Raw genomic sequence first — 12,932 nt, 5'->3', positions numbered from 1 at the left:
GACAAGGTATATTGATGATATATTCATGATTTGGGATGGTCCTGAACCTTTGTTGTTTGATTTTCTTGATTGGTTACCTAAAAATAGTTTGAATCTAAATTTCACACACAAAATACATAAACAGGTTATGAAATTTTTGGATGTAGAGGTCAGGGTTGAGGCAGGTACTTTACACACTAGATTGTTCAGAAAAACTATGGCTGGAAACAGTATTCTACATGCCCAGAGTCACCATCCACCCAGTGTGAAATGGAGTATACCCTATGGGGAATGACTTAGAGCGAAGAGAAACTGCAGCACACTGCAGAGTTTTGAAAGGGAACAAGAAACAATGATTCAAAGGTTTAGATCCAGGGGATACCCAAATACAATTATCAAGGATGCTTGCTGTAAGATAGAGGAAGTTCAGAGAGCCACCTTGCTAGTTCCAAAAAAGAAGGGTACTGACACAAATTCCTTGAGATTTGTGACTACTTTTAATGCGTATTCATTGGAAGTTAAAAAGATTATGACTAAATATCGGCATTTGATGAAGACAGATAAGGTGATTGGTCAGTTAGTTAGTCCTCTTCCAATGATAACTTACAAGAAAAGCAGTTCCCTGAGAGATATCCTGGTACACAGTTATGCACTTAAAAGGAGGGGAACCTTTTTGGATAAACCACAAGCTTTCTATAAATGTGCCAAGTGCAAAGCATGCAGACATAGTACAAATCGTAAAGATTATGTGCTACCTACCGGGAAAAAGAGAGCATTAAGAAATTTTTGAGTTGCACCTCAGATTTTGCTATCTACGTTATTGTGTGCCCTTGCCGGCTACAATATGTGGGGAGCACAATTTTTCCCCTGAAGAAACAGATTCTTGAACATTGGAGAGCAATCGTAAACAAGGATGCGACGTACCCGGTAGCTCGCCACTGTAATTTGGTACATGGAGGGATGGTGGAAAAAATGACATTTTTTGGAATCAATAGAGTGTTGGGCACCCTGAAGGGGGGCGACAGAGAGAGGCAACTAAGAAAGTTGGAATCTGAATACATAATTCGACTAAATAGCGGACATCCTTGGGGATTGAACAAGGATGAAGAACTTTTTGTTCATATTGGTTAGTCAGGTAGCTGATATATGGTACAGTTTAGTTGTTCAGGGCTTTTTTTTAAGTTTAATTTTAATCTCAATTCTAATTTGATAGTACTGTCCAAGTGGCCATCCAATCAGCTAAACTAGCAACGTTGAGGGTATGTTGTTATTTTTGTTCTTGGGACATTTGAGATTGGAAGCATGGAGAGAGAGAAGAAAGAAAGAAAGAAGGAAGCGAGGGAGAAAAGAAAAGTAAGAGAGAAAGGAAAGTAAAGAGGAGAAAAAGAAGAAGAAGGGAGAAGGAAAGAGAAAGAAAAAAAAAAGGATTTGTTCTATGTCCATGATTTGTAAGAGTTGTTATATTGGAAATAGGAGGGGACACATGGTGAGGCGAGCGCAGGAAGAACAGCTGGACTTTTTCTCAGTGATGCCTGATCTATTGGTTTTGCCAATGCATGTTTCAAAAGCAACTTGTGTTCAGTAAAAGGACTGGTGCTGCTAATAATCCTGTTTAGGAAGACACCAGGGAGAGCTGCACCACTGCATGCTCCTCCAGGGCAACCATCATGAGTCTCAAAAGAGAAAATGTTCCAGTGGGACACCTTCCTTCCCCTTTATGAATCAGGTCAGATACCACCCCTTTTCAAGTGTTAGTATCTGATTAATGTTATTTATATACAGACACACACACACACATATATATATATATATATATCAAAGGAGTATGCTGCTGCCGGATTTCTGGATAACAAGCACTTTTATTCATCATTAAGAAGCAGCAGCACCATTCTTTATCTTCATCTGTCTCGGCTTTCACAGAAGCCTTGATCACAGCTGAGGAGTAATACTAGTGCAAAGTCCACATGCTTTTAAAGGCAGACTACTCAGTAGTTCTGTAGTCTTGCTAGCCATACGTTTCTTCGAATGCACACTGGAAAACAAGTAAAACATGAACCCAGACTGCAGTGCTTGATATTTTACATCTTAGTTCATTGTTCTCTAAAAAACGCTGCAGTCTTCAGTTGAAATAAATACATTCATAATTTACTATTGTTCATAATATAATCATGCTGCCACAATCACATTACTTTTTCCTGCAGGGCCATTATCCAAAATCTGTAAGAGGAGGTATGGATAACCTCAACATACCTTGCATATATATACAAGATAAGAGAGGAGTTGTGGTTAAAGGATGAACCACCTCTGGAGGAAGATATTTTAGTCGCAAAATAGGTTGAGCACATGCTTAAATGTGTGGCAAAGGTAAAGGCTGCAAAAGATAAGGTAGTTGCCTAATCTGAGAAGATAGATGAGGTTATATTTAAAGCTAAATGCAAAAAAGTCATAAAAGATGATCATACTAACTTTGCTGAAGAATGTTTTAGATGTGGTAGAAGTTCTGAAAACGTACTTTCCTTCTTACCATGGCTATGAGAAGGGACCAAATATAGACTAAGGGCCTGATTTTGATTTCAGTGGATGGGTTGCTCCATCACAACAGTTACAGATATCCCGTCTGCCGAAATATAAACCCCATTATTTCCTATGGGATTTAAATTTCAGCAGATGGGATATCCGTCACCGTTGTGACAGAGTAAAACGTCTGCCAAAAATCTAAATCGGGCCAAAGTTAGTTATTTCTGTTTTTTGCCCAAAAATGTATCATTATATAAAACTGCATGTTCTGTACATTTTTTGTCAATATTTGCTTTTATATAATTTTGCTTTTATATAATACTCAGCTATGAAGTTTTTCCAACAGATACCGGAAGACTAATGGCTTTATACTACATCGCATTTGATACAGTTAAGCAGTTTCGCAGCATAAATGGAACAGAGCTGTTACCGGATTTGGTACTGTAACTTGAATTTATTTTAGGCTTATTGAAATAAATATTTACTACACATTCAATAGTATGTTTAAGGAAAGCAGAGACATAGAATGACTTACAAATAACGGTTGTGAGTAATGAAATTTGCTAACTGACATAAATTCCTCAAAACTATACGATCAGTGGAAGTAACTTTACAGGAAAACAACATCACACAACCTTTTCCACCCACATAGCAGAACCTTTGATGTTTTTCAAATATTAAAAATGTAAAGCTTCAGAAAGCTTGCAGTGGGCTTGATAATGGATACACATAGTTAGTTCTATATCCCACATTCAATCTTTAATTTATTGGAAAATACAGATCTGCATCATGGGACCCTCACTGATAGTCATAAACACAGAACATTCCCATGCATCTTCTGAGATCCCAGAACATGTTATCTTGAAACCTTGAGACAATTATTTCCAGTAGGAGATGATACCTTAGTTCTCATATTGTAGAGTTGCCTCCAATAAGGTCTGACATGACTGCTTGGGTTTTTTGACTGAAACTTTAAAAGTATTAAACAATATAAAAAGACCACATTGCATAACCTGGCTAGAAGGCAACCCTGTGCATAAATAGAAACATTTTCTTTGAGAACCTGCAGAGACAGAAAATGAAGGTAAAAAAGCTGCCTGTCAGGTCAAGAGTTCACTAAGAGTAAGAAAAAATACACTGTTACTTCCTAGCATGCACTAAACTTGCCTCAAAGCATCAGTTCTTTTTTAATGGCCGTACAACCTGTAGAAAGCATGATATATGTAGCAATTTTATTGACAACTGTGGAGGAGAGAGGGTTGTTTATGACTTAATTGAGGGTACCTACAATGCAGCACTAGGGATACAAGTGAGTAACTTTTCCTTCTGCATCGTAGGATCCTCACTGATAGTCATAAACACAGAATAGAATAAAAAGCATATCTCAAACATGTCTCATATCCCAAAGTTACAGATTTTTTTTCTGAGCTGCAAAGTGTTTAGTAAAAGTGTGATCTGACTTCCATGTGGCTGCTTTACAAATTTCTGTAACTGGATCATTTTTAATCCATGTGATCACAGGGACGTTATAGTGAGGTTCTAAATTTACTCGCACAAAATCAGAGAAATTCAGCAGTTGTAGTTCCCTTAGGTTGTGAGTTATAGTTACTTGAATTAACTCTAACTGCTGAATTTCACTGGTTCTGTGCGAGCAAATTCTGAACCTAACTATAACATCCCTGTAACCTTTGGTTTTTTAAGTGAATTTCTGTTTTTTTATTTCTATTTCCTAACCATAACATCCCTGTAACCTTTGTTTTTTTCATTGAATTTCTATGTTCTTTTAATATAAAGTAATTTTCATTACTATACGTTAACCCAACCACCGCCACACACAGCCAGAGGCTGTGCTAGATGGGGATTGGCCTTAGGGAGTGGCCTGCGGCCAGGCCTTGCAGCCAACCCCACTAACTACCCAACTCTGTGCTGTGCACTGCCTTTGCCCATGTGTGGTGGGTGTTGGCCACAGCACTTTTCTCTCTGGGTGTGAGAATAGGTGTGAAAGGGTGTCTCTGGGTGTAAGAGTGGCTGTGAGAGTGTCTTTCTGGGTGTGAGAGTGGATGCGAGAGGGTCTATGTGGATGTGAGAGACCAAAGGCTAGTACTGATTTTCAATTTCTGTGAGTGCTCTGCCTGATAGGCTAATAATGGTACAATTTACCCTGTCAGTCTCGATCATTGTCCTGTTGACAAGCTCTGCTGAATGCTTCCCATACAAGTTTGTTCTGTTCTTCCTTCGTCTTCTATTTCTTTGCCAATTCCTCCTCTGCCTCTGTTTCCACATTTGTGACCTCGTGTTGGTGTTTCTCTCCCCTGACCTGTGTAAATAATTTATGCTGCTTACGAGCCTTAACTCCCTCGTCTTAATACCCTCTTCATATTTCTCAAGAAGTTCCTCCATGCCTGTAAGAAATCTTTCAATCATCTCCTTTTCAGGTCTTGTTTATCATCCCATTTCTATATCCTTAATGTCTTTCATAAGTTGTTCACGATCCAAACAGACATATTTAATAAGCATTTCCATAATCTTTCTTGAACTATTAGCCGAATTTTGTGCCCATTCCTCTAATATGAGGGGATTAGGAGAGTCATATGAGGGGACCGTGTAAATGTGAAGACCCCTTGGCACCATGTTTGTATCTATGTAGTTCTTGAACGAAGTGGCCTCCCACGATGTAGATTGTTCAGCTCTGTGCAGTTCCTTCAATTTGCAGTTTCTCCCACAGTTCAGCATTTTTTTTCAATCGCTAAAGTGACCGAGCCTAAAGGGTGTATTTTTTAACAGAGAGCTTCCGCTCCCTTTGTACGTCTTGTCTCCCAGATGTCTGCCATATTTTGCAAGAATACTAAATCGCTATTGCAGATACACTGCTTTCATCTAATGACCTTCTGACCCAATGCCCAGAATCCTTCTACGATCCCCAGGTTACACGGTAATTGGGAGTCTTATGATCTCCTACAGAGACGCGATGCACACCCTGGTCACGCTTCACGGACCTAAGCTCCCCACATGTGCTCCAACCCGTGAAAGCCTGCTCACGTAGAAAATCAACCCAGGATGCGCTCACATCTGCATGCCATGTTCAGTCCTGATAGAGCGGTCCGTAGTAATAATTTACCTGTGTTCGGACGCTCTTTAGGCCGATGAATCTTTTGACTAAGTGGGAACTCTCTGTACTCTTAATCGATCAATTTCCTGAAATCAATAATCAATAACGAACATAAGCAATACCTTGATCAACATAACACTTAACAATTAATCCAGAATACATTTCGGCGAACCCTGACCTTTCAGTCAGGAATAACCACACCAGTTTATTGCAAAGTTAGTGAATTTATTTCCCTATATTAACAAAGCTAGCACAATATATATGTGTCTCAACACCAAATGATAAACATAAATGAACATTAATAGCTGTCCATAACGGCGAAACAAGTGTAATCTATGTAGCATTTGAATCACAAGGCATTCGATAATGGCAATGCAAAGCACTAATACGATAATCTGTAATGAACTAATTGCATACATTTAGTCAGCATAACAAGATCTCAAATTGCATCGTGCAACATATGGAATCCTCATCTAACCTCAAATTAGCATCGGCATGTGGGACTTCATGCCAAAACAATTTAGCAACATAAATTTAGAAAACTCCTAGCTAGGGCTCTTATCAAAATCAGCAGTTGGTTACCTAAAAGGAACACAATGCAATTTTACAATTTCCTTTCATATTTACCAATTACGATCAGCATACAAGGAAGTCTTCGTCTCACAGGTACCGTTTCTCGATCAGCATGGTTACCGTTTCGATCGGCATAGGACGGGGCAAAGGGGCAGGGGTGGACAGGGCAATTGCCTCACGGCGGCAAAGTGAAACTACTACTTCATGCAAAGGGACAAATCAAAGTTAAAGTCTCTAGGGCCAGAATCATTTAAAGTCTCTTTCTCTCGATTAGAGAAAGCATCAAAGTCTCTCAAAATGGCGTCGCAGCAAAGTGGGCCATAATAGCTACGAAGTCTACAAAATGGCGTAGTGTCCGGGTAATGGCCGTTAATAGCGCAATGGCTACCTTCTTCTCGTGCACCTGGTTTTTATAGACAACAGTTCGAATCCAGTAGGGTCTCCATTGGAGGGTTCATAGGTTAGCTTCAAATTGTCCAATCAAAAACAACAGTTCTCAAGCTTTTACTTAAGCATACATTATCCTTGGAGATGGGTACGCAAGTTGCAACATTGTCTACCAATTAGCTCACTTTCACAGCCTCCATTGTCCGCACCTGCAAGTCGACCTTGAAGTAAAGAGAAAATATGCCAGGCTGGCACGAAACTTTAAGATAAGCATGTGAACAGTTTCTGTGGAAAAGTACAGCTTCAAGCAGAAATACACGTTTAATAGCACATTGGAAAAATACGAGCATCTAAACCGTGAGACCAGGCCACTAGGCCAAAGCCTCCGCTAAAGTAATGCTAAGCTAAAGCATTTCAAACAAGCAAATCGTAGCACACGTTTATGATTATGTCGGATTAGTGCAATTCTAATACACCACGTTATATAAAGCGCGCTTATAAATGTTGGCAAACTACTCTAAGGGCACATTTTGTCCCCGTACAATCTTTATTAGTTCGGTTAATGTCACACATGATTATTTCACACTACGTTTATGCGTTAATAAATCAAAACCTTCATTTTCTGCTTCATCAATCCCTCCTCTGATGACTACTTGTCATCACACAAATTAAGCCCACAAATTTTATTCCATTAAAATTCTGTCAGTTCTCTTTTCCTTTTAGTTCCCCTAGTTTGCGCTTTGTATTCTTCTGCCATTCTTTTCATAATTTTCTCCTCCTTTCTTCTTTTTATTCTTTCCATAATCAATATTATTCCCCTTTTTATTCCCCAAATTCCAAATACACAAATTATCACTATTAAAATTCCCTCTATTATTTTTAGCAATATTCCATTCCAAATTCCCCCAATCCAATGTCCCACTGAAGCAAGTCCTTTTCCAACCTTCTCCCACACTCCTGGTTCTTTCAGTTCCTTCAAATCTGCACTTTCTTTTGTTAGATTAGCAAGCATAGTTTTAATTTTCACACTATTGTCAGGTATATAGGTACAACAGTGTCGTGCACCAAGCATTTTGCAAACACCACCATCCTTTGCTAAAAGAATGTCTAAAGCAAGCCTATTTTGAAGAGTCATAGCTCTTTCCGCTGCAAGTTCAGCATCTATCAGGATTATAGCACCTGAAAACTTTGTCAACATGTTATCCACTATAGTAGACAACTTTCTTATTTTGATGGAATTCAGCACAACTCCCAATGAAGGAATCATGGCTCCAAATATATCACCTACCACAGCAGCTGCGGTCTCTCTTTTCTGGATACGATGGGATCCAGATGTCTTTTGAATCATCGATAGGTCATCCAGTTGATAAACCTTTGGGAACACTATACCCAAATAACATCTTCCCCACCATCCCTTTGGAAGACGATAATAGGCATTATACCCACAAATGTAATATACACCTGGAATGACAGGGTCAAGTCCGTCCATCATGAATGTCCATTTGGCCTTAAAGATAAACGTGTGTTTACACTCACTCGCCCCTACAAAAATGTTGTCATAATAAGATTCACCTCGATATATACAAAACTTCCCTACATGCCAAGCATCTAAAGCAATTTTCCCTTGTGTCTTTATTGCAGCAAAATCATAATTATCTACTGAAGTCCTCTTATGTAACTCCTTTTCTAATTTCGCCTTTATTTGAGCCCTTCTATCATCTGTGCGATCTAAAAAGCTTATTTCTACTGCAGAGAGCGAGCAGGTAAGATTTTCCCTATGAGCGTGAGCCGTTTCAAAAGGTTGCATTGGCTCGAAAAATTCCCTCATAATTTTTGCATCCCAATCTTTTGCAGTCTGGCTTAGCTGCGCTATTATAGGAACATAAGCAAAGGTAACATCATAATTTGAGTAAAAATACTGTATGTTAGTTTGACCATAAAATCTAGACATTACTATACTACATGTAATCCCGTATGTAAGAGGCATGTGGTGATATGTCACCCCTTCCTTCACTGATGTCGGTATCTGGGTACACACATAACAATCTTTCGCATCCATTGTCTCAACATATTCTGTTAGTAAGCGATAGAAAACATTATACGAAAGCTCTTTCCTATCATGCAAGAGTCTCTCATCCAGTGCTAGCCTTTTCAATGCGGTTAGTTCAGTGACAGTAACAGGAGCAAAAGTAGAAGCCTCAATTCTCTCATTCTCAGTTTTACCACGTATTCCAAGCACAATTGCCATTACTATTACTACACATGTAATTACCAAGCCTATACACATATATTTACAATATTTCTTTCTATTGTTTTGCGTCATGATCTGTATAGAATCAGAGAGCTAGAAGCACTTATAAATGAAACTTATTTAGCAATTCAGTTACAAAGCTGAGCGAGCGCAATGTTCACACCGTCTTCTTCAAGAGGCCAGTCACTTATCGGTTAGCAGCATTTGTCTCAATTCGGCAATAACTCAGTCTTTATCGGTTTAGCAAATGTCTCATCCGGTTTAGCAATGTCTCAGCTGGTTGTCTATTTCACGTTAGATTGTAGCAAGCAATATCATTTATCACCCTTTCAATCAACGCTGTCCATAAAACTTTTCTTTTCTATTGGTATCTCTTCCTCTTCTTCGTTCTCGATGCTTAGAGATACAAACTCGTCAGTCCAATCGTCATTGACTGCATATGCCCATTCTGGACCGGAATACCTTCTGTTCGGTATCCTTTTCCTTTTCAATTTTGCTTCTCTTTTCGATTTTGCCTCGCTGGTACTTTCCTCTTTTGTCAAGTCTTTTTCCTCACTCGAGGTTGGTACCACGACAGACACTTCCTTTCTTTTCTCTTTCACTTTTGGCCTTTCTCCGTCGTTCAGACCTTCTCCAGTCCTTTGTTTTACTGGTGATATACTTAATCTCCTCTTTGCACCATGTCCATTTGACGGACCTGCAACCTTTTCTGTAGAAGTTTGAACTGTTTCGTTCTGTTCTGCCTTGTCCCCTCTTTCTGGGGAATCAATCACGTTCTCCTTTTCTTTTTCTGTATCGTCTGCTTCTGGGAAAGCCCTCCTCTGATCAGGCTCTCCTGCTTTTTCACCTTTTTCGAGCCCTTCGTCACCGTTACTTTCGTCAGGCTCTGTATCACTTTCAGCTGCTTCAGGTTCTTTGTCACCTTCAGCTGCTTCAGGCTTTTTGCTACCTTCAGCTGCTTCAGGTTCTTTGTCACCTGTAGCTTCTTCGTCGCTGTCTGAACTTTCTCCTTGGTCTTCCCCAAGTGAGTCGGACTCTTCGTTCTCCAATAATATCTCTCTCTCTCCTGCTTCTGACTGTCCGTTTTCAGTTTGGTTTTGTTCTGTCTCAGCACTCAGCACTGTTTTATCAGGCACTGGCAGTTTCAGCGCTTCAACTTCCTCATCTGTGGAACACAACACCTTCTTTGTGTGACTGGCGTGAATCCAGTTGGGAACCCCCGCACACTTCACAGCGGTAGTTGTCGTCAGGATCACTTGGAAAGGGCTTTTCCAACGGGGTTCCAGACACGACTTTCTCACGTGCTTCTTTACCACGACCCAGTCACCTGCTTTCAGTGCGTGTCCTGGACCTTGGATCGGTGGCAAGGTGGTTGCTTCCACCTGGTGAGAGAAAGAGCGAACCACGTCAGCCAGACCTTTGCAGTAGTCTAACACCATATCATCTGTAATATTCAAAAGCGCATTTGCGGGAACTGCAGGAAGTCTCATAGCCCTGCCCATGAGAATTTCGTGCGGAGACAATCCAGTTTTTCTATCAGGGGTGTTTCTCATTGACATTAGCACTAAGGGCAATGCGTCAGGCCATTTCAAATTTGTCGATGCACATATTTTCGCCATTCTTGATTTCAGTGTACCATTCATCTGCTCCACCAGTCCTGATGCTTCAGGGCGATAGCTACAATGCAGTTTTTGCTCAATGTTCAGCGCTTCGCAAAGTAACTTTATCACCTCGTTATTGAAGTGACTTCCCCTATCTGATTCTAAAGAGATCGGGAATCCGAAACGTGGTATCATCTCTCTCAACAGTAGCTTTGCAACTGTAAGGCTGTCATTTCTACGTGTGGGGTACGCCTCAATCCAGTGACTAAAAATGCACACAATCACCAACACATACTTTAGACCTCCATGCACGGGCATCTCAATGAAGTCCATCTGCATACGACTAAAAGGCCCGCTTGCCCTACCAATGTGGCTCACGTTCACAACTGTTCCCTTTCCTGGGTTCATCTGCTGGCAAGTGACACATCGATGGCAAACTGCTTCTGCAGCTTGACGAAATCTGGGGTTAAACCAATCAGTTTTGAACAATCTTATCATGGCATCTCTCCCTAGGTGAGCTTGCCCATGATAGAACCGCGCAAGCTGTGATAAGAGACTGTTTGGCAAAACAAATTTTCCCTCATGTGAAACCCATAACTCGTCTGGTCTCTTTATACATTGTGATTTAATCCAGGAATCTCTTTCATCCTCCCTGACATTATTCTGTAGTGCTTTTAGTTCCTCTATTGTATCTACGACCTTCAAGGCAAATGCTTCAGCTGGTTCGAGTTCTGGTTCACTTATTGAATTCCATTCATCTCTGAGTAATATACAGTTCAAGGCACAAAATCTTGCGACTTGATCCGCATATGCATTTCCCAGAGAAACATAGTCCTGTCCTTTCGTATGAGCACTACACTTTACCAATGAAACTTCGGCTGGCACTTGAATGGCGTGTAACAATTCCCTTATTCTCTCCCCGTTTTTCACTGGGGATCCTGAAGAAGTCAGGAAACCTCTCTGTGACCATAGTTGTCCAAAGTCATGCACAATCCCAAACCCGTACTGACTATCAGTGTAAATGGTGACTTTCATCAATGCAGACAGTTGACATGCTCTTGTGAGGGCTACAAGTTCTGCTACTTGTGCAGAATAGACTCCTTGAAGCCATCCCGCTTCCAAGACCCCTGTTACAGTGCATACAGCATATCCTGCTTTCAAAATTCCCATCCCATCTCTTAGACATGAACCATCAACAAAAAGAATTTGGTCATTTTCATCAAGCTTAGTATCTTTAATGTCCGGTCGAGGTTTTGTGCAAAATTCAGTCACCTGAAGGCAGTCATGCTCGACGTCTTCAGCGTTCTCAATTTCGGCAATTTCTCTAGGAAGCAAGGTTGCTGGATTCAACGTAGTGCACCTTTTCAGCTGCACATTCGGTGAGCCCAGAATTATCGTTTCATACCTTGTGAGTCTTGCTCCGGTCATGTGTTGCGTTCGGGAGCGGGTCAAAAGTATCTCAACTGAGTGAGGGACCATGACTGTTACTGGGTGTCCCATCACTATTCCTTCACTCTGAGTGAGGCTGATACCAACTGCTGCTACGGCGCGCAAACACCCTGGGAGTGCTGCTGCGACCGGATCCAAAGTAGCTGAAAAATACGCTACTGGTCGGTTTACGCCACCATGGGCTTGAGTCAAGACAGACAGAGAACATGCATCACGTTCATGACAAAACAATATGAAAGGCTTTGTGTAGTCAGGCATACCTAAAGCTGGAGCCCTACACATGCATTCTTTCAATTCAACAAAAGCATCCATCTCATCTCCTTTCAGTTCAATTTGATCCAAGGCATCCTTCTGGGTCAGTTTCAGTAAAGGCTTTGCTAGAGTGGAGAAGTTGGGAATCCACTGGCGACAGTAGCCCACCATTCCCAAAAACTTCCTCACCTCCCTCCTTGTCTTTGGTGGACTCATTTGAAGTACACTTGTTATTCTTTCCTTCATTATTTTCCTTGACCCTTTCTCTATCTGGTGACCCAAGTATTTCACTTTCTTCTGACAAAACTGCAATTTGGAAGGAGACACCTTATGTCCATTCCTTCCCAAATGGTTCAACAGAGCAATGGTATCGGCTGTGCAGCCACTTTCTGTCTTTGATGCAACCAGTAGGTCGTCAATGTACTGTACTAGGGTTGACTCGAATGGCAACTCTAACTCTTCCAAGTCTTTCTTTAGAATCTGATTGAATATCGACGGTGACTCAGAAAACCCTTGAGGAATTCGACACCAACTGTACACTCTGTCTAGGAATTTGAAACAAAAGAGAAATTGGCTGTCCTCATGAAGAGGCACAGAAAAGAATGCTTGTGACAAATCGATGACCGAGAACCATTCGGCATCGCAAGGGATTTGAAACATTATCACAGCTGGATTCGGTACTACTGGGCAGCATTTGACTATGATGTCATTTATTTTCCTCAAGTCTTGCACAAGTCGGACCTTTCCACTCGGCTTTATTAGTCCCATTATTGGTGAATTACATGGACTACTTAACACTTCTTTCAGTACTCCT

General features: G+C 40.8%; 1 protein-coding gene across 1 annotated transcript in view; it reads left to right on the top strand.

The window, feature by feature from the left end:
* HFM1 (helicase for meiosis 1) overlaps nt 1-12,932 on the top strand; it is a 2,166,952-nt gene that overhangs the window by 1,042,275 nt on the left and 1,111,745 nt on the right. The window contains exon 15 of the mRNA XM_069233212.1: nt 2,843-2,934. Within this exon, the coding sequence (XP_069089313.1) occupies nt 2,843-2,934 (92 nt within the window). The remainder of the gene's footprint in view (nt 1-2,842; nt 2,935-12,932) is intronic.

The sequence above is a fragment of the Pleurodeles waltl genome, chromosome 4_2 (assembly GCF_031143425.1).
Source record: "Pleurodeles waltl isolate 20211129_DDA chromosome 4_2, aPleWal1.hap1.20221129, whole genome shotgun sequence".
NCBI lineage: Eukaryota > Metazoa > Chordata > Amphibia > Caudata > Salamandridae > Pleurodeles > Pleurodeles waltl.
The sequence above is the reverse complement of the archived record's forward strand: the minus strand, read 5'-3'. Positions and strand labels throughout refer to the sequence as shown.